This window comes from Artibeus jamaicensis, unplaced genomic scaffold, assembly GCF_021234435.1.
Source record: "Artibeus jamaicensis isolate MK-2021 breed Jamaican fruit bat unplaced genomic scaffold, CSHL_Jam_final contig_585, whole genome shotgun sequence".
NCBI classification, from domain to species: Eukaryota; Metazoa; Chordata; class Mammalia; order Chiroptera; family Phyllostomidae; genus Artibeus; species Artibeus jamaicensis.
In genome coordinates, this window is record NW_026521894.1 from 13,167,659 (window position 1) to 13,189,244 (window position 21,586).

Here is a 21,586-nt window from a genome sequence, read left to right on the forward strand (position 1 = left end):
AGAGTCAGGAGGTGACCCTAGTGGGTGGGGGACTTTAGACTGACAGAAGAAAGGAGAATGAATCATCATCCTTTAACAATCCTGTGATTTGCAGCCTCTTGCTTTATCCAGGAAATGTTTTCTAAGTGGCTGCTAAATTTCAGGAACTATACTAAGCATGGAGTTTAATACACACTGGTGAATTTACGTTTCCCAAACATTTTTTTAAATCAACATTTATTGAGCATTTACTATGTGCCATAAGCCCCTTGTAATCCGTACCTTTTCTTTTCATCTTGCTGCTGCATTCTTTTGTCACTTAAATTAAGTAGTAGATACTATGTATCAGATTTTTTGCTGGGTCCTAATAGCTGTTAAGTAAGACAGGGTTTCTGATTGCAAGGAACAGTCAGTGGGGAAGGCAGTTGTGCAAATGAAGTATTGGGAACAGAGGCGGCTGGCCACTCCCAGAAGTATGAGCAGCACTGTTGATTCCTGATCTCATTGGGCCCACATAACAACCCCAAGGCTGTCTTCACGTGTGCAGAGTGTCACTTTGAGTATTTTTCTCTCTGGGACTGTATATTATAAAATGAGCTTTCCTGCACAAAGTCATTACAATGAATGACCTGCACCGATTTTCACCAAGGCTTCCGGTTCTGCTCACCTCTGCAGGGGAGTCTGTTCCATTAGTGTGCTTCTGTTTTTCAGCCCTCAATGGATACCTCTTTGGAAATTTCCCTGAGCCTGATATGTGTGTTGGCGAATCTGTGTCCTGGCACCTATTTGGGATGGGAAATGAGATAGACATCCATTCCATCTATTTTTATGGTAACACCTTCATCAGCCGAGGGCATCGGACTGATGTTGTCAACCTGTTCCCAGCCACCTTCCTGACAATAGAAATGATAGCTGAGAATCCTGGGAAGTGGATGATAACCTGCCAAGTCAGTGATCACCTACAAGGTAAAAAGACAAAGACCAGTGTAAGAATCTCAAATGGAATAATTAAATCACATGGTCAATGGTGCTCATTCAGTGCCTGCTATCAGATAGGTTCTTGTTTGCATTATATTTAATCAAATGTTAACTATATAAGAAAATATACAATGATTATTTGGTATCCTATCAACAGATATTTATTGGTCCCCTCCCTATGAGCCAGGTGAGAAGTGACTGAAAGAAATGATAAGGCCTTCAAAGAACATACATTCTAGTAGTTAGACATAGTGAGATGCTTACAAAAGTGATTAACATTTGAGGCAGAACAATGAATGTTCTTTTGGTCCCATAATTCGTAGAAATGTGTGAGAAATAGAGATGAAAGGAACCAAATGATCTGATCCAAGTGCCTTTATTTGATGTTGCACTTACGGGCGGACTGCAGCCCCGAGGGGAGGCAGGAATGGAATTTTTTTAAAGAAAAATCATGAGGTCTGTGGGGGGATAGGGAATGGGTTAGTCTCTTTTTCTTCCAGTCTTCCAGGCAGGCACCTCAGGGTTTCAGGATATGAGCTGGAACAATAAGTTGGGTAAAGGGCAGGTTGTTCCCAGGTACAGTAGGGTCAGTCTAACCACCTGCCATTGTGGCTGGCACCAGATGTCTACTGTGGGAGGTGGGAGTGAGTTTCAATTATGCTGTGGGCTATCAATTGAGTTGGGATAACTGAGTCATGGGCAGTCCAGCTGGTTGGAAAACTTGCCTTACTGGGTCATGAGCCACCTGGCAGGCTGGGAAACTGGCCTGACCCTCTCAATAGTCACTTCTCCAGAGCAACCTAAGAGGCTTCCAGAAAAGTTGGCCCCATACTCTGAGCATTGAAGGATGGGTAGAAATTAAATAAATGAAGAAGGGAAGAAAGGTGGTCTAGGTAAAGGCAGCAATATGAACTGGCAACAGCATATTCTCTATGAGCAACTGTAAGGAGAATAATAAATTTTTAGCATTAGAAAGGAATTCGTAGATAATCCAGACCAATCCCCCATCCAATTCTTCAATTTCTTTTGGAACATTTTTTTAAAGTAATTACAGCAGCCCATTTCATTTCTGGGCTATTCTGTTAGAATATTCTTCCATATATTGAGGTAAGATCCAGTTATAGGTACAAAAGTCTATTAAAGTCATACAACAAACTTTTGTTGACTTAAATGCACGTTGAATGACTTGGTTATGGTCCCTTGGGACCACAGAGAACAGGCCCTAGGCTCATGCCAGAGAAGTGGTGAAACAGAAGCCTAGAAAGGCAGTTTGGCCCCAGTGGGAGCAGCTTTGAATGGCAAGGGTAAGGTGGAACTGTGTCTAGAAGGCAATAATGAGCCTTCTGGATCCTTAGGTGCACTAGTGACATAATTAGAGCATCAATTTAGGAAGAAAAATATTTGTGTGCAGAAAGGTTTCAATGGAGAGATTTTGACTACTAGATACTAGTTAAAAAGCATTAGCAAAATTAGAGTTATGGCATATAAAAAAGGTCTGGATTTAGATGGTGAAAGCAAGATTAGAAGAGAAAAATCTGTCAATGAGATAGGCATAGAAGAAATAATGTATGATTAAATTTGGATACCAACAAGGACTTCCAGCCAAGACGGAGACATAGGTAGATATACTTTGCCTCCTCGCACAACCAAAAGAAGGACAACAACAAATTTAAACAAAAACAACCAGAACTGACAGAAAATCAGACTTTATGAAAGTCCAACAACCAAATAGTTAAAGAAGAAACATTCAACCAGACTGGTAGGAGGGGCAGAGTTGGACAGCTGGGCAGAGAGGACTCACAGCAAGGTGGTAGCTAGAAGACTGAGGCAGGTGAGGTGGCGGCTGGTGGAGCAGGCAGTCTTACATTTGCATGCAGATAAATCAAGAGGAACATCTGGGGAGGAAGAAAGACCATGCAACCCAGGGTTGCAGCGCAGGGAAATAAAGCCTCAAAACCTCTGACTAAAAAAACCTGTTGGGGTTGTGACCATGGGAGGAGAAACTCCCAGCCTCACAGGAGAGTTCATAGGAGAGACCACAGGGTCCTAGAATGTACACGAGCCCACCCACCTGGGAATCAACACCAGAAGGGCCCAATTTGCTTGTGGGTAGGAGGGGAAGTGACTGAAAGCTGGCAGAGAGCTGAACAAGCAATATTGTTCCTCCTTGGGCCCCTCCCCCACACACAGTGCCACAGTGCAGCCACAAGGTTGCCCTGCCCTGAAGAGTACCTAAGGCACATAACACAAGTGCCCTTACTATATAACAGGCATGCTAAAACAAAAAAATATATATGGCCCAAATGAAAGAACAGATCAAAGCTCCAAAAAAAAATACAAGTAAACAATGAAGAGTTAACCAACCTATCAGATGCAGAGTTCAAAACGCTGGTAATCAGGATATTCACAAAAATGGATGAGTATGGTCTCAAAATAGAGGAGAAAGTCAAGGCTATGAAAAGGGAAATGAAGAGAAATGTACAGGGAACCAACAATGAAGAGAAGGAACTAGGACCCAAATCAATGATTTGGAGCAGAAGGAAGAAATAAACATTCAACCAGAACAGAATGAAGAAACAAGAATTTTTTAAAAAATGAGGAAAGGCTTAGGAACCTCTGGGACAACTTTAAATGTTCCAACATCCGAATCATAGGGGTGCCAGAAGGAAAAGCAGAACAAGAAGAAATTGAAAACTTATTTGAACAAATAATAAAAGAGAACTTCTGGCAAAGGAAATAGACTTCCAGGAAGTCCAGGAAGCTCAGAGAGTCCCACAGAAGTTGGACCCAAAGAAGCTCACACCAAGGAACATCATAATTACATTACCCAAGGTTAAAGATAAGGAGAGAATCTTAAAATCAGCAAGGGAAAAGGAGACAGTTACCTAGAAAAGGAGAGGTTCCCATAAGACTATCAGCTGATTTCTCAAAAGAAATGTTACAGGCAAGAAGGGGCTGGAAACTATTCAAAGTCATGAAGGACAAGAACCTACATACAATTACTCTACCCAGCAAAGCTTTCATTTAGAATGGAAGGGCAGATAAAGTGCTTCCCAGATAAGGTCAAATTAAAAGAGTTTATCATCACCAAGCCCTTATTATATGAAATGTTTATGGGACTTATCTAAGAAAAAGAAGATCAAGAATACAAACAGTAGAATGACATCAAATTCACAACTATCAACAACTGAACCAAAAGAAAAACAAAAACAGAAACAAACTAAGCAAACAACTAGAACAGGAACAGATTTACAAAAATGGAGATCACATGGAGGGTTATCAGCAAGAGAGGGCAGAGGGGAAAATGGGGGGAAAGGTATGGGGAATAAGAAGCATAAATGGAAGGCACAAAATAGAGGGAGGTTACAATAGTATGGGGAATGGAGAAGCCAAAGAACTTATATATATGACCCATGGACATGAACTAAGGTGGGGGGAATGCTGGTGGGAGGGGGATACAGAGCAAAGGGGAATAAAGGGAGGGAAAAAATGGAACAACTGTAATAGCAAAATCAATAAAATATATTTGAAAAAAGTAAATAAATTTGGTTACTAACTGGTCAGTAACAGTACAGGGATAAAACCCTTCAGAGCTGCTTTCATAACACATTCTTTTTCCCCTCAACTTTAAGCAGTAGGTCTCAGCCATTGTCAGCTGGGTTATTCAATTAAACTCAGCAGATGCTGGATTGATCAGTTAGTATGTACCAGATACTGCTGAGGGAAAACAAAGATGAACAAGGGAAGTTTTCAGTGCCCTCCTTCCTACACCCCCAGCTTTAAGGACATATAATCAACATATAGGAATTGTATGTATTTAAGGTATAAAAATAGATGTTTTGAATGCATACAATGTGAACTGATCACCACACTCAAGCTAATTAGCATAATCATCACCTCTCATAGTTACCTTTTGTGTGTGTGTTGAGAACCCTTGAGATCTGAAGGAGTACAAAGTTTCAGTGATGTAAGATGAATGAGTTCTGGAGTTCTAATACACAGCCTGGTGACTACGGTCAACAGTACCATAGTGTATACTTGAAACTTCCTATGAAGACAGATCTTAGGGGTTCTCAACACAAGATCATTACTCTTAAGGGTCTCATGCTGTTAAGCTAGTATTGGCAGCAAACTGACACTGCTAAGATTGCTAATCTTAGCTAGTAATTGTGGACATGAACTGGTGTTTATACATTAGTAAAATACAAGGCTTTCTAAATTGTCCATACTTCCAGAAAAAATTATTGTGAAAAATTAGAAAATGTGTATAATTCAATTTTAAAAATTAGTAATCCCACCTAAAGATAATGGTGTTACAAATTGATGAATGTCCTTCATCACTATTTTCTAGACCTTTATACTAAAAGCATATGTTATTTATAAAATACTTGCCCTCTAGCTTCCTTTTTCCACTTATTAGTGTATCAGAAGTATATTTACATGTCAGAGAATACAGAACTACTTCACATTTAGTGTCTTCTCCAAGGAGATTACAATTTACTTAACCAGCACTTTATTCTTTAACATTTGTATTTCCCCCATTTTTTGCTTTTATAAACAAAACTGATAAACATCAATTTACGATAAGTTTGTACATTCTTCTGACATTTCCTTAGCAAAACACTTGGATTTAGAATTCCTGGTCAAAGAGTTTGGCTGTTTTCTTTAAAGCTAGGGACATGTATTGCCCTATATAATTCCCTTTTAAAAATTATTATTATTCACTAATTCCCTTTTCCTCATTCAAATGTCAACACTAGGAATTATTCTTTCTAATTTTTACCAATCTGATATGAACAATATCATTGGCTGCTATTAAGGTTAAACTTTTTATTTGTTTGTGAGTCAATAGCATGTCTTTGGTAAACAACCTATTTATGTCTCTTGCCCATTTTCTATTGGGAGACTTACTGTTTCTTTCTTATTTGTCAATGTTATTTACATATTAATCTTTTATCATATACTTCTGCTGGCCTTTTATTCTTTATTTTTAAAAAATTTTAAGTACAGATGCTATACAATATTATACTAGTTATATTAGTTTCAGGTGTACAAATAGTAATTCAACACTTTTATGCCATATAATGTGGTCACTCTATTAATTCTAGTAATTATCTGTCACCATGAAAACTTATCACAATATTATTGACTATATTATTCCCCTAACATTTTTACCCATTCCCCCACCCCCTTCCCCTGGTAACCATCCCTTTAGTGTCTGTTTCTCTAAGCCTATTTTTGTTTTGTTTTGTTTGTCTGTTTTGTTTTTTCAGAGTCCACAAATAAGTGAAATCACATGATACTCGTTTTTCTCTGGCTTATTTCACTTAGCATAATATCTTCTAGGTCTATCTATGTATATAATGCAGCAATAAAGAAGAACAAAATCTTACTATTTATCCTTTACTTTTAACTTTGTTTATGGTCTTGTTTTTTGTACAGAAATTTTTTTCTATTTATTTTTTTATTGTATTTTTCCCATTACCATTTATCTCCCCTGTGCCGTCTTCTACCACTGCCTACCTCCTGCCCCACAATCACCACACTGTTGCCTGTGTCCATTAGTTCTTCTCTTTTTAAATTTTTTGCTTGGTCCCTCCACCCCTACCCCCATTCCCATTCTACCCCCCTGGAGCCGTCAGTCTGCTCTCTATCTATTAAACTCTCTCTATTTTGCTTGTTCGTTCAGTTTGTTCATTAGATTCCACATATGAATGAAATCCTATGGTAATTGGTTTTTTATTTTGAGTGGCTTATTTCACTTAGCGTAATGTTCTCAAAAGTTTAAGCATTTATGAAGTCAAATCTGCCAGTCTTTTCCTGTATGATTTTTTGTGAGCATTTGTACCTTGGCTTTTGTGAGCATTTATATCTGCACTTGGGCTTTCCTCTGGTCTACAGCTGGTATGCTGGGGCAGTACAATGTTGGTAACTGCAAAAACAGCATTCCTCATCCCACGATGAAGGGTCAACAGAGGCGCTACTTTATAGCAGCTGAAAAAATTCTTTGGGATTATGCTCCTCAAGGCTACAACAAATTCAATGGTCTTCCCCTAAACGTCTCTGGCAGGTAAGCTCCTTTTGATGATGTTCTAAACCTCTCGTAAAAGTGGCATCTGTTAGGCTTTTCCCTGTGAAATCATTCATATTCCAGGCACTTCTCTTATGAGCACACACTGCATAGATGAGATAATGACCCCACTTAAGGCATTCTGAGCCCTGGATATACTGCTGAGAATTGGCAGACTATTTATTGCTTCATGGTTTGCTGACTAAATTGAAACACTATATTCACTCATTCATCCATCAAACATTTTTTGAGCACCTAATATGTGCAAACTACAGCGCCAAGTGCCATGAGCAATACTAAGCTGACAGAAAACAAAACAAGGCCTTTGTACATATGGAACAGACAGTTTTGAAAAAGGAATGAGACAGGACTCTCTTTCAATGAAGATGAACAGGCCAAGGAAGATTACCCTTTTTGGTTCAAGGTCAGCCTCATATAAGTCATGGCCCCTTACCCACAATTTCTTTTCTTCCTTATACAGTAACATGCTATTCTTCTTCAAAATCTAACACTGATGTCACCTCTTAAATGAAGCCTCCCCTGACTCTTGACTCATAGTTAATCGTTTTCTCTCCTAGCACATAGTATTTAAAAAAAGGAATCTAACAATTTGGCAAGTGGTTGTGGACTCCCATGACTTCTTATTGTAGAATCATGGGCAATAATGTCTGTGAAAGCATTTGAAAAGGTACAGTGTGATACCAAAAAGTATTGTTATTACCTTCTAGTCTTTTTTAGGTTTGAGGAAATGTTTCTAAAATTCTGTTCGTGATGAGTAAGATACTCTTTGTTTCTTTCATTGTAAATTTCACTCATTTGTTCTTCCACCAAATTGATACAGTTGGTTCTTATTTAAAGAACTCGTGTGTATGAAAAACTCTGATATCAGCATTCTCTATTCACCACTATTTCTCCACAAGTAGAATGGGAATTAGCATTGAAATTATGTCTTAGAAGCCTTCTAGAATATGAAGCACCTTTCAAAATCCGAAATATTAAGCTATATTCAGTAAATATTCAATATAGTATTTGAAAGGGCAACATACTAAGTAACATGGGGGATGCAAGAAGACAATGTTTCTACCCTAAAGTGGAGAAAGAACATGTATGAACAGAAGAGAAGTAACTTTGCAAGTTACAAATAAGAGTGAGTTGTTCAGTCAGTTCTCTGGGCATTCCGAAAGAACTAAGATAGCCAGGGACACTTCAAGATGAAGCAGGATCTAAGCAGGGTCATGAAGTTTGATAGAATTTATACAGTAGTGACGAGAGGAAATTTTAGACTCAGGGCTTAATGGAAAGCTCTGACCATGTAGGGGAGAAAGATTTGATCAGAGTGACTGAAGTGGGGGATTTGCATAAGAGAATGAATATTTGCATAGAGCAGTAGAAAGAGAAGTGGGGCAAAGTAAGCTGGGTATCAATTGCATAGGTCCTTTGGTTCTCATTTGGTTGGCAACTGGAAGCAAATGAAGATTTTGCAGCTGGTAACTGACAATAAAAATGCCATTTTGGAAATTAATGTTGTAGTAGTGTGTATATCGAAAAAAAACTGAGTGAGCCAACATGGACTAGAGGGTGGAGAGTATGCAGGCAGAGGTTCATATAATGGTCTGAACACAAAGTGATGAGGGCGTGAACTGGGGTCATGGCAGTGGGAAGAAAGGAAAGGAAAAAATGCAAAAACAAAGGTGCAGAAAAGGAAGGGTGCACTCAAAGTTTACACAGAAAGAATGAACAACGTAAGAGGATAATAGACAGCCTGCGTGAAGAAACCGCTGACAGAAATAAGATAATATAGAGTTAGTACTAGTCAGAATTTATAGTGTTATATTTCACAACTTTGAAATTCAGTTTTCATGAATACAGTTCATATGATAACTCCCTATTAACTAAACTGGTTAACTAGACAGTTCATTCCTTAATCATGCCAGTATCGAAGAGATTAGTAGATGCAGAGGCCATTCATAATGACATTAGCAAGAGACAGAGGGGTGTGTATTCTGCAGAGAAACCAGTTAGCTCTTTGTTACTTAGTAGGACTCCATCCTGGGACTCCAGTCCTGGTAAGTAAGGAGTTGACCTGTGCCTGCTGGGGAAGAAAGTGCAATGACTAAGCGAGAAATGACCGTGCGCATTATCCAGCTTCTGATGACTTTAAGGCTGGTTGACTCTTCCCGGGAATTTTGTGGAAGCCTGCATTGTCTTTTCTTGGGAGATGAGTGGGAGAGTGGGCTAAAGGTTATAAAACCAAGCTTCATAATTAAGGCCGTTGGTGGATATGCAGAGATGCTTTCTCAGTCAGGTTCCTATTCTTTCCACAGTGACTCCGAGCTCTACTTCACACAAGGGAACAACAGAATAGGAGGAAAATACTGGAAAGCTCAGTATGTAGAGTATGTTGATGAAACTTTTACTCGAAGAAAGAAACTCTCTGAGGCAGAAGCCCACCTTGGAATTCTTGGTAGGGTAAAACCATCCGGCATGTTTTGAATGCGGGAGGGGAGATGTTTAAGTGGGCATCTACATCTACTTGGAATGACTTTTTCTCTTGCCCATAGTCATGTCTCTCTATTCCTCTTCTCCTCCCTCTTCTTGATGTTTTTCAGGCCCAGTCATCAGGGCAGAGGTGGGCGATACTCTGTTAGTGACCTTTGCCAACAAGGCTGATAAGGTCTACAGTATTTTGCCCCACGGTGTGGTCTATGACAAGGCCTCTGATGCAGCCCCAAACATAGATGGTAAGTCTCAGCCTAAGTTTAGGGAGGAAATAGGATGAGTGTGCAAAGGACTTAGAACGGGACAGATGAGCTTCAAATCCTGGTCCCTTCCCTTCCCAGCTCAGTGAGCTTGGGCAATTATTGCAACTTTCTGAACCTTATTTGTCTCACTTATCAAATGCAGATAATGACACTCAGCTCACAGGGCTTTGGCAAACATTGGAGAGAATTCAGAATGGGGTCTGGCCAACAGTAGGTTCTCAGGAAATGTCAATTCCTTTTCTTTTCCCTCAGTAATGTAATAAATCTTAAAACAATCTACTTTCACAGTTATACCCACTTCTTTACGGTAAAAGAACTTTTCTGTTTCAGGTTACATAGAATACTGTGGGTGAAGGCTGAGGGGAAAACCTAATTTCCAATATTTTATTGACATCAAAATCTTATACATGGTCTTTGCCCCATATCTACCAACAAATTTATTTTAAACCAGTATTATGTGCTTATCATCTACACTTGCAGGGGTGTCCAACCTGTGGCTTGCAGGCCACATGCATCCCAGGATGTCTAAGATTGAGACCCAACACAAAATCATAAATTTACTTAAAACATTATGAGATTTTTTTTGTAATTACATGTCATGATATGTTTAATGTGTGGCCCCAGACAACTCTTCTTCTTCCAGTATGGCCCCAAGATGCCAAAATGTCAGACACCACTTTCTGTAGCTTCTCCCCATCACGGAGTAGGTCTGTATGTGAGAAAGGAAGCTAGCTTCTGCTCAGTGGCTGCAGGAGCTGCCCTTCCATTCATGATATGTCTCCTGGGAAACTCCGGGTCTCCCTGGAAGCCTTCTCTAACACTGCAGCTGACGTCATGGCTGCCCGGGCCACTTCACATCCCAGTGTGAGGCCAGGCCCATTCAGAGCACAGGCTCTGATGGTGAGGGGACAGAGGACCAAGAAATAGAGAGAGCATTCCTCTCCCCCAGACCAATTCTCACCCTCCCCCACTGGCATCTCCTGTACCTGCACTCTCTTCCTTGGTTAAAATGCTCCTAATGACTTTTGGTAGGTATGCAGAGAGAACACCAGTGACAATCCAAATGTCTATATGTTTTTTGTCATTCAACTCAACAAATTTATTTGGCATCTTTTTTGCAAAGCTCTGGACAAGATGCAGAGAGCCTCAGTCTAGTAGGAGAGATTCATTGTGTTGTTCATTTGCCACATAATGTGAGGATTAAGTGCACAGTCTTTGGAATTAAATAGCATGCATTTGAATCCCAGATCTGGCACTTATCAGCCTTGCAACCTTGAGCTTTCTCTTACCTCCTCTATGTTGTAGTTATCTGGATTATTTTGTAGTTCGACCTTCAAAACTTTAAACTCTTTAAAGATAAATCTTTTGCTTAACTCTTTGAGGTATTCTTTGCAGAGCCAAGTATAATATACTCCACGTAGGAATATGTTCCTCAATAATATTTTATGTCTTTACATTTAATTGCTAAATGGGCAGCTATCACTCTTTCATTACTTGCTAAACCTGGTAGTTGAGTAAGAAATAGTATCTGTGAAGATACTAAGTCCAATCTATGAAGAAGACAATTCTTTGATAGATGCTTCTGTCTCGGGAAATGGCAGACTGTGTCAGTGGCTTCACTTGGTAGATACAAAAATAAAATAAAATAAACTTTCTTTTTGCAAAATATATCAGGGAGAGAAACCCACTCTGACAAGTTCAATAGGTTCTTGGCTGTTGCTTTGCGTAATTGTTTCATTTATCTCCTCAGGATTTGTGAAACCCGGGGCACACGTTAAGCCAGGTGAAACCTTCACATACAGATGGACAGTGCCTGAAAGCGTGAGCCCGACAGCTGGTGATCCTCCCTGTCTGACTTATCTTTACTTCTCAGCAGTTGAGCCAATCAAGGACACCAGCTCTGGCCTTGTAGGGCCTTTGCTCGTCTGCAAGAAAGGTGTTCTCAGTGCTGACGGGACACAGGTAAGTAACTAAATGTTACCAAGTTCTTCTCGAGGGTGTATGTAGGAAAAATCAGTAATATGGCTGGAGTTTAGATCAAAATAAAGTCAGTTACAAAAAGCAATCTCTCCTTCCTATTAAAATTGACTTCTACATAATGGGAATTTTGTGGGGTTTTTTGTAAATTTACATTCTGATTTTCCTGAGTTGAAGACACCTATCCAGAAACCCAGGGTTTTTGCTTGTTGAGTTAGATTTGATGGGTCTCTTCCTGTGAGTTGCTTTGATTCTAGAATCTTACAAGATCTACCTAGAAGGCAAATTGGGATCCTCTAAGAAGAAAGGATTCTTCTTAGAGAAGGTTTCTCAAACTTGGCCACCCAATAGAATCACCTGGGACCTTTTAAACATCTTTTATTCATGTGTTCAAGACCAAGTGCCTCAGAATCTCCAGGTGATTCCAATGTGCAGCCAGGGTTGAAAACCACCGTTTACTCATCACTGCAAACTGGAAGTTAATCACGATGGCTGAAGGAACAAGACACATGTAGGCAACTTCTGGCAAGTCCCATCTTACAGGTTTGGATGGTTGCACTGATTAGTGTGGCAAAACATAGCATTCCAAGCTACATCTACATATTAAACACATTGATGGAAAAGAGGAAAATCCAGTCATGTAATTATTTGATATTACTTTACCAATCCAAAATGGCAAAATTATTTAAGTGGTATATTTTATAATGTTTGGCATCATAGGGACCCACTTCTAGGCTCAAAGGAACTTCTAGGTAGAAAACACAAAGTTTCTTGGTCCACCTCACATTTTCATTTCCCTGTGCAAAGGACCAATCCTGGAAATGTCTCTTGGGAGGTTTGATTGTCCCTGGCCCTCTGAATGGCCCTCAATAATGCTCTGCAAAGAGACTGAATACTTACACTGTACCACAACAATCACATAAGGCAAAGCAGAATGATTATCCCTATTTTAAAGGGATATTTTAAAGCTACTACTGTTTTCTAAAACACCGTGAGATAAAAGCATAAGTGTAAAGGCACAATATGAGCAAGGAGTATCCATGTCTTCAATGAGGCATCAGGAAAGCATCAGAGAGGTGGAACAGTTAGGCTGGCCCTTAAGGCTGCCTTAGTGTGGCAGACCATCGAAGTTAAGTGACACATACATGATGGACAGAGGCCTCCAGAACACACCAACTTCAAATTGCTGCAAGGAGCTAGGCCTCTCTTTGGTCAAAGGGCCAGGAGGGAAGGGCTGAGAAATGAGGCTGTACAGGTAGGCAAGGACCAAATCACTGTGAGTTTAGACTGTATTGTCCAGTTTAAGAAGAAGAGAGATGTGATCAGATGGCATTGCTGAGGATCTCTCTGGAACAGGCAGCAGGATGTAGGGTGAATTAGATAGGACCACGTAAGGGAAGAAAGACATTGAGGGAGATAAAATACAGTCCCTTGTCTGTTTCAGCTTTAAATAAAAGCATATTTCAACAATTCAAGATGTTGTGTGTCCCTGGACAGTGTAGCTCAGTTGGTTGGAGTATCATCCTATAGATGAAAGGTTGCGGGTTTGATTCCCTGTCAGGGCACATACCTAGGTTGCAAGTTTGACCTTTTGCCCAGGTGGGTATGACCCCTGGTGTGGGTGCACATGGGAGGCAGCCAGTCAATCCTTCTCTCTCTCTTCCTCTCTCTCCCTAAAAGCAATGGAAAAAATGTCCTCCTATGAGGATGAAAAAATGCTGTGTGGTCAGATATGCTCAAATAGATGAATTAAAAATACACAAGATGGGAAGTAATCTATAGTCTCCTCAATATCAGCTCAACCTATCAAAATATAGCAAAGTCTCATGGGTTATCTGAATACATTATTTCACTCATAAACATGTTATTGGGTGACTGCTTTTCCAGGCATGTTTTTTTGACCTGGAGATGGAGAGAAAAACCCAAAATGTTCCTACCCTCACGAAGCCTACACTGCAGTGAGAACACAATAAAAATATGTTTATACACAAGATATAATTTCAGGTACAGCTGTGTGCTATGAAGAGCACAGTAAGGTAGAGTGGGTGAGTTTGCAGGCAGAGTGGAAAGTGAGTGACTGTTTCAAGCAGGGTGATCAGGGAAGGGCACCTTCAACAGGTGACATTTGTGCAGAGAACTGGGTGGAGTAAGGGGGGGATGCAAGCAAAACCTTCTGGGGAGAACCTTCCTGGCAGCGGAAAACACACATGAAAAGGCCCAGGGGTGGGAATGAGTGAGGTTGCTGCTTTCATGGAAGAACAAAAGGCCAGCTTGGCTACAGTGAGTAGGGAGTTAGTGTGAGGGCATGAAACCAGGGAGAGAGAGAGACCACCAGGGCCAGGACTTGGAGGCCACAGTCAGGAGAATAGGACTCTGACTACCAGCCTGACAGCAGCAGTACCACAAAGTAGATCTTCTGAGCAGGGACTTATCTTCCACATAGGGAAGAGGAAGGATCTGATGAGAAAGATGAATTTGGGGGTTGTATAGTAAATTTATCAGAAGCATTCTCAGACTCTTGACTTACAAAATTATCTAGTTAATCTATGGCTGAGGCTGATCTTTACCTACTTTTTGTTAACTTTGAAAGTAATACAGAGCTAAGAATTCCTCCAAGCTGTACTTTTTATATATTCATTTCTCTCTCCTCTGTAGAAAGGAATAGACAAGGAATTTTACCTACTATTCACAGTCTTTGATGAGAACCTGAGTCAGTACCTTGATGAAAACATTCAGAAATTTACCCTGCATCCCTTCAGCATTGACAAAGAAGACAAAGAGTTTGTGAAGTCCAACCGGATGCATGGTATGAAAAAGGACTTTCCTCCTGTAAGAAAAGGCATAATTGCACTTGAAGTAAAAAATGTTTGGAATGTTTTAACTATCTTAGTTTTTGGTTTATTGGGTATTGTTCTTGCATGAGTAAATTATTTCACAGCTTCAGCGTCACCAGGTATATGGTGAAATCTCACTGTCTCCCACAGATTTTGCGAACTTAATGAATACTTCTAAAACACTCTATTAGCCTTAGATGAAGCAACGCAAAATTTGAACTAGCAAAGATCACAGTACATCTCAATTGTATAAAATTACTGACAAACTTCCCTCCCTTGGGTTCACAATGACGTCATTAAGTCTGCAAGGGACCATGTCGAATACAGCCTCATCCTTGTTGGGCAATGTGAAATAAGTTTTCATATTTTGGACATGCAGAATACATCATTTTAAAACCAAAATTCAAGGAAAATGATGTATCTTCATTTAAATTTTACACTAGTTACAAATTAAATTCTTTCTCCAGTCTTGCTTGCATGGAGTGAAAGGAAGAAAGATTGCAGCAACGCCACAGAGAAAGTGCCTCATATGGTATACAGTGCTTTGCATGGCACCTACTATATTCCAAGGTGTTTGCTGAATGATGAACGAATGTTCCAGAAAGAGAGGCTTTAAAGTTGAATTCCAGGGCAAGGGAAAATTCTCCATCAGCCAGTCAGGGACTAAGTTATTGCAATGATATCTCTTTGATATTCAATGGACAAGGTTTCAATAATTTATTTGCAAAAGCATTATCAAAAATTTTCTTTTCAGAAAATGACATATTCTTCTCAGAAGCCTCAGGGCTTCTTGAAATTTCTACTAATAATCTCAGATGTCCAAGTAAAATTACCAAGCACCACTGGTTATGTACACACAGAAATAAGAAGTAGTTTTGTTTGATGGTGGGATTATATAACAGAAGGTGTCCGTGGTGTCATAGTTGTTTTTTTCCTACTATGGGCATAGTAAGGAGTGGGGGCTGGGATGAAATGGACATTAAGCATGAGACATAATTATGTGCAGTTACCCCTCAGACAGTGCTGTTCAGTCATGGCATCCACCCCCCACAGGATGAGAGCATGGTTTGTAAATTTTTCTCCACGCACTGCTCCAGGTAGCCACTATCAATGGATTGAGGTTGATGTACAAGATAAAAATATTTTGCATCTCTGGAGACACACAGGGTCTTCCTATCTAAGTAAGCAGTATTCCAAGTTCTTTAGTTATTTTACTGAGGTGGGAAAATTATCATAAAGCAAAATTATTTACACAAAGACTACCTTCTTATAAACTTAGTGTTCCTCTCCCTCACCACTCCACTGACCTCCCCCAAATTCCACTCCACTGACCAAATGGCCAGAATAGTGCCAATTGATTGCAAATCTTTCACATGATACAGGACCCAAGAAGTCAGTAAAGGGATGTTTGATAACTTCTAGAATCATGCAAAGCATTGACAAATAAGGATCTGACAGAATGAAATGAATTAGTAACTAGAAAGAGACATTTAACCAGGGAGACAACAGGATAAGAACCTCAAAAACAATTATTTTCGTATCAAGAATTTTAGAGAAGATTTAGGGGAAATTGGTAAAGTCTATAAATTGTTTTACAAGGATTATCCTCTTTGTAACCTGCAAATCTATATTCTAAACCAAAGAATATTACACCAGAAAGCAATTTTATCAGAAAGAAACGATGCCAGAAAACAACCTGATTTATTCCTTATTAATCCTTAGAATTCACACATGACCTTATGTGTACACGGTTAAATATAACATTTTCACAATTTAATATTTTATTATTTATTGTTAATTTCACTTTCCATTTGAAATTGATTCACCACGTGGCTTTTTCCCAGTACTATTTTTCTCTGATAATAAGAATTTTCTGTGAAGGGTTTGAACACCTGAACACCGTATCTCCATACATACTGGTAATCTTTCCCTAAGCTGATGTGTTTTCAGTACATCTACAAAATTATAGTGGGCTCTGACTATGTCTTTGCTTCCATTTAGCTATTAATGGTTATATGTATGGCAACCAGCCAGGCCTAAACATGTGCAAAAAGGACAGAGTTTCCTGGCATATGATTGGAATGGGAACTGACACCGACATGCATGGAGTTTATTTTCAGGGCAACACCATCCACCTACGAGGGACTCACCGCGACACCCTGGCCCTGTTTCCCCACCTCTCTACCACAGTGTTCATGCAGCCAGAATACGCAGGTAAACTTGGCAAGTGACCAAATCTCTATCTTCAGGTGTATACTCTTAAGGTTTTCCCCAGAAGAAATTGGTCAAATTTGGGCACTTCAGGGTGTGTAGAAAGAGGTACAGTTTAGATTAGAATCAGAGAACCCTATTTTATTCCAAACACACAGGGTGAAGGACAAAGGAGAAGCATCTCAAATGACATCCACAAAGCAGAGGTGAGAGCCCTGTAGATCAGGAGTCCCCAACCTCTGGGCTGCAGACTGGTACTGGTCTGGTCCTGTTAGGAACAGGCCCACACAGCAGGGGGTGAGCTGGAATGTAATGCCCTTGAATCATCCTGAACCATCCCCCACCAGTGGGGTCCATGGAAAAATTGTCTTCTATGAAACCTTTCCCTGGTGCCAAAAAGGTTGGGGACTGTTGCTCTAAATGACCTTGTCACACCTAGAAGAATGCTCTTGATTCATATCCATGAATAATTTGTGGTTTTCTTTAACCACAAACATCATTTTAGTTGTTGCTCTGAAGCATCTTACCAAACACGGATGGCCCAATCAATGCCTTTAGGTTATGGCCATGGTCTGGTCTGCATTTTCTAGAGACTTCTAGTGCCCTTTTGACGAGTTATCAAGGGCTTCTCTATTTTCATTCTGTTGGGCACCCTTGGTTTCCCCAGAGGATAAGCTGTACTGGGGCTGATGTCCATGGAAGTCTCAGGGAAGTGCCAGCACCTGTCTCTTCTTTTGGAGACTCCTGAGCCAGTTGGATACTTGAGGTGCTTTTATGAGACATACATAGAAACATGAGATATATGGCAGCATATACTCACTATCACATGAAAATAAGGATAGCAAGTGCTATTGGCTTTTAATATGTTTCTCTGCCCAACATTTTCATTTTTACAAAAGAGAAACCAATATGCTACCCAAGATGAGTATTGCTAACTCTGCCTCCTTCATGAATGGGTGTTTACTTCTTAAATTAACACTGAAGCTGCAGTGTAGATGCCTCCCTGTGCCATTGGTTAAGAGCTCGAAGTTTGGGCTTCAAAACTTTTGCCCAATAATTGCCTGAGAGTAGGAGCTCCGTAATCCTCACCTGTAAACTCCTGGTATTCAACCTTTCTATATTAATATAATTGTTCAGTTATGAATCACCCAAACCAACGGATGCTTTGGGCACAAATTTTTTTTAATTTTACTCTTCAAAACCAAAAAGAGGAGGCAAGGGGTAGTTTTAATCCACTGAAATAAGCATTCAAAACTAGAGCTGGCTTTTAGAGGCTTCTCATTCCGGTGCCTTGAGAATTATTCATGTGCCCTACGGGCTTCTAAAAAGCTTTATGACAATGGTTTCCCATTTATGTTTGGTGCTAAGTATAAATCTGTCACTGTTTAATGGTTGGTCATTTCACCATTCCTATCCATTATCTACCAGAAAAGAGAGTGCCCCAAACATGGGCTGAGAAGACTACAGCCTGCAACTCAAACATTTCTTTTTTCTTTTTTGTAAAACCATTCTATCAAGCAATGAGTGATATACAAAAAGGTGTACATATTTAATATATACAAATGATCTAGTTGAAGATAAGTATACATCTCTGAAACCATCACCATGAACAAGGCCTTAAACTCCTTTTTGTTCTGAGAGAATATAATTCCTTGACTCTTGAAGAACATGATGAACACAACATATGCAGAAGCAGCTCTTTCCAAGTCTGTTCTCAGAAATGTTTCCCCTGTGGTTTCACAGAGTCCCTTCTCATGAGGGTCCCCACCAGTGCCCGGGGGTGTGAGGGTACCCACTGAACCAATGATCTTTGCTCATCCTGAAGGGATAACTTGGCAATAAGTAGACCTGTGGGGCATGAAGAAAGGTATCTCTGTGCATTGTAGATAGTGAATGAGAGCTGCAGTAATTACCTCTAAGAACAGAATCTACTAGAGGAAGAAAAGATTTATCGATACAATAATTTCACTGAGAGTTAATGTCCTCTAACAATTTTGTTTTAAATTATTTTATAGTGAGTTCAATTAAGAAATATATACCTGATGGCAATGCATTTACAATATTCAATGTAAAAATTACATAATTCTGTCATATGTGATTATTGGCATTACGTGGGAAAATCTAATCGACTTTTTTTTTACTTTCTATCTGGCTTAGTGTAGACCTATTGTTGGTATGAGAATCTCCTTTGCTCAAAGGCTTAATGAAGTATATATTTGGCTTTAATAATAATAATACCTTATCTGTGTATTATACTTTATAGCTTATGAAATCCTTCAGGGCAAATACATGACTTCAGACATGTGTCCTAATTTGAACTTTGTCTAAGATATTAATCTTACAGGTAATTAGTTCTGTTTAAACTGATCTGGTTTGGGCTAAGATAATCATACCTATCTGATTTTCCAGGAGTGAGACTATCTTCTAACAGGCGTGCACCACAGGGAAAACCCAAAGAAATCACTTCTTGGCAGCAGCTTCACAAGTTTTATTTTTCCATTACAAATGAGCTCCAGATGGTATTTTTTCCCATAAGTAAATATATTCAAAGTAATTTATTCCCCTTAGGGTCTGATTTTAAAATACCATATAAAATTGATGCCTTAAAATCTTCCTTCCCAGTTATTTATTCTGGCATAAATATGTAAGTTTGCTAGCAAACCAAAGGCAAGAACAACGACAAGACCACAATGGGCCACCGCACCCAGTGCTAAGCCATTTCTCTCTCAGGTATTTTCAGGGTGTTTTGTTCCACTATGCACCACTTCACCAGAGGCATGAATCAGATGTATGAGGTCAACAGCTGTGGCAACAGGGACCCTTCAGAGCAGCCGTATGGGATGATAAGAACCTTTTACATCGCCGCTGAAGAGGTAGAATGGGATTATGCCCCTAACAAAAACTGGGAGTTCGAAAAGCAGCACTTGGACGCAAGAGGGGAAAGGTACCACGCGCAAAGCCGCCACTTCTCTTGGGTGGGATTGCGCATGCTCTGCATACGTTTATCAAATGGGGAAACCTAAGAATGCCCTGTTTTGCCTGCATGGTTGTGGCAGAGACTTTCACTATGAGTACAAAAGATTAGGAGAGCTGCCCATCTGCATCCCGGGAAGGAGATCGGAAGTCATTTTGAAGACATTCATGTGGCAGGCTCGGTATACCTCCATCAGCAGTAGCTGGTTCCACACGTGGCCCTGGACAAATGAATGTGCCTTAGAGTGAGCGTCTGGAGTGAAAGGGTTTAGGGAAAGAGGCAGATCCACCGTGATTGTGGGAAAAGGAAGACAAAAGAGTGCAGCAGGCAGCAGAGATAGTGTGCAGATCCAAGTGAGATGATGGACTGCTGTAGATTGAAGACTGCAGGCAAGGGGGACTGAGGATGGGCCATTGACCTTGTAAGCTCCGGTCAGGTGGGGGAGGGCCCAGCAGTGGGCAGATATCCCGAGCAGGGATAGGAGGAGCAGGTCTCCTCTAATAGACCCTGTACCCAGAAAGCCCACAAAGACTGGCCCTCCCATGAAAGTACTGTCGGCCATGCTAAGCAGCAAAGAATCGGCAAGGCTCCATCCCCCTTCAGGCTGGTGAGCACTGGTCCTCTACCCACCCTACGCCCCCAGGGTACACTGGGGTAGTCAGACAATATACAGCGGCATCAGACTTTCTTTCCCAATTTTAATACCCGCCTCTGCTTAACAACTACCTTTTGTCTGGGCATCACTGTCTCCATTATACAGACTTTGGAGACTTTGGTGCAGAGTTAAAATGGTCCAACTGTTCATTGGCAGAGTTGGAATTGAACACAGACCTGTGTTCTCTCCACCACCACATGTGGACTTTGGTCCTCCTGGTTCTTTATTATCACCCTCCCTTCCTTCTCCCTCAACACCATTCATACTTATCCTCTATGGCTATGCCGCATACAAACTCCACTACACGCAACTATTCCTGATCACATTTGTTTCTCTTCTACCTTGTCCTCTGTTTTTGAGGGTTCAGACTTCTGGAATAGAGAGTATAACAGCGCCACCTTATGGATAAAGGAAGAAACAAAATGAATCTTCATTTTAAAAAGGTTTGCCTCAAGGACAGGACAGCCTAAAATTAACTTGATTTTTCACTGACCCATTTGTTAAACCAGATACCCCTCTCATGCAAAACCAGTGCTGCCAGTGCAAGCTAAAGACTAAGTTGGTTCTGTGGAAGAGAAAATAAATACTAATTCGGCCTTTTCTAACATGATTATTCCTTTAAAAGGCTACCATAACTGAAGAAGTATAATAATTTTGTTGCATGTACAATCTTAGCCCATGAGTGTGTAAGATACATAGCCTTCCTTATTTTCTTGAAAGTCAGTGTAATTTCAGTATTAAGTCTCCCCCCACACACACCCTCTTGCTCCAAACTCTCTGGCAAGAAGTTCTAGCTTCAGTCTTCTGGGATTTTCTCCCAAGTTACACAGAGAGATAGAAGGTGCTGAGTACGCTTGCACCCTGTCCCTGCTACTACAGATATTGTCCATAAATGAATGAGTGAAAGCAAAGTAAAATGTGAGCATGTTCAAAGTGCAACCAATCTGTCAGTAAAAACGCAGTACAGAATTGAAACAAGTCCCCCTAGTGGCACATCTGTGGCACCTCTGTAGACAGGAGCTCAGGAACAAATGTCCCTTCTACACCCCAGTTATTATTCCTCTGCCCTTTGACCCAAGGCCAAAGCATGGGTCACATCTGGTTTTCAAAGCACCTCTGGGTACAGGTTATCTCTGAGTCATTTAT

General features: G+C 40.3%; 1 protein-coding gene across 1 annotated transcript in view; it reads left to right on the plus strand.

Annotated features, from left to right (window-relative positions):
• Window positions 1–21,586, plus strand: part of HEPHL1 (hephaestin like 1) — a 65,170-nt gene that overhangs the window by 21,133 nt on the left and 22,451 nt on the right. The window contains exons 5-12 of the mRNA XM_037154065.2: window positions 691–945; window positions 6,859–7,027; window positions 9,352–9,491; window positions 9,637–9,768; window positions 11,540–11,751; window positions 14,422–14,572; window positions 16,602–16,814; window positions 19,542–19,755. Of these exons, the coding sequence (XP_037009960.2) occupies window positions 691–945; window positions 6,859–7,027; window positions 9,352–9,491; window positions 9,637–9,768; window positions 11,540–11,751; window positions 14,422–14,572; window positions 16,602–16,814; window positions 19,542–19,755 (1,486 nt within the window). The remainder of the gene's footprint in view (window positions 1–690; window positions 946–6,858; window positions 7,028–9,351; window positions 9,492–9,636; window positions 9,769–11,539; window positions 11,752–14,421; window positions 14,573–16,601; window positions 16,815–19,541; window positions 19,756–21,586) is intronic.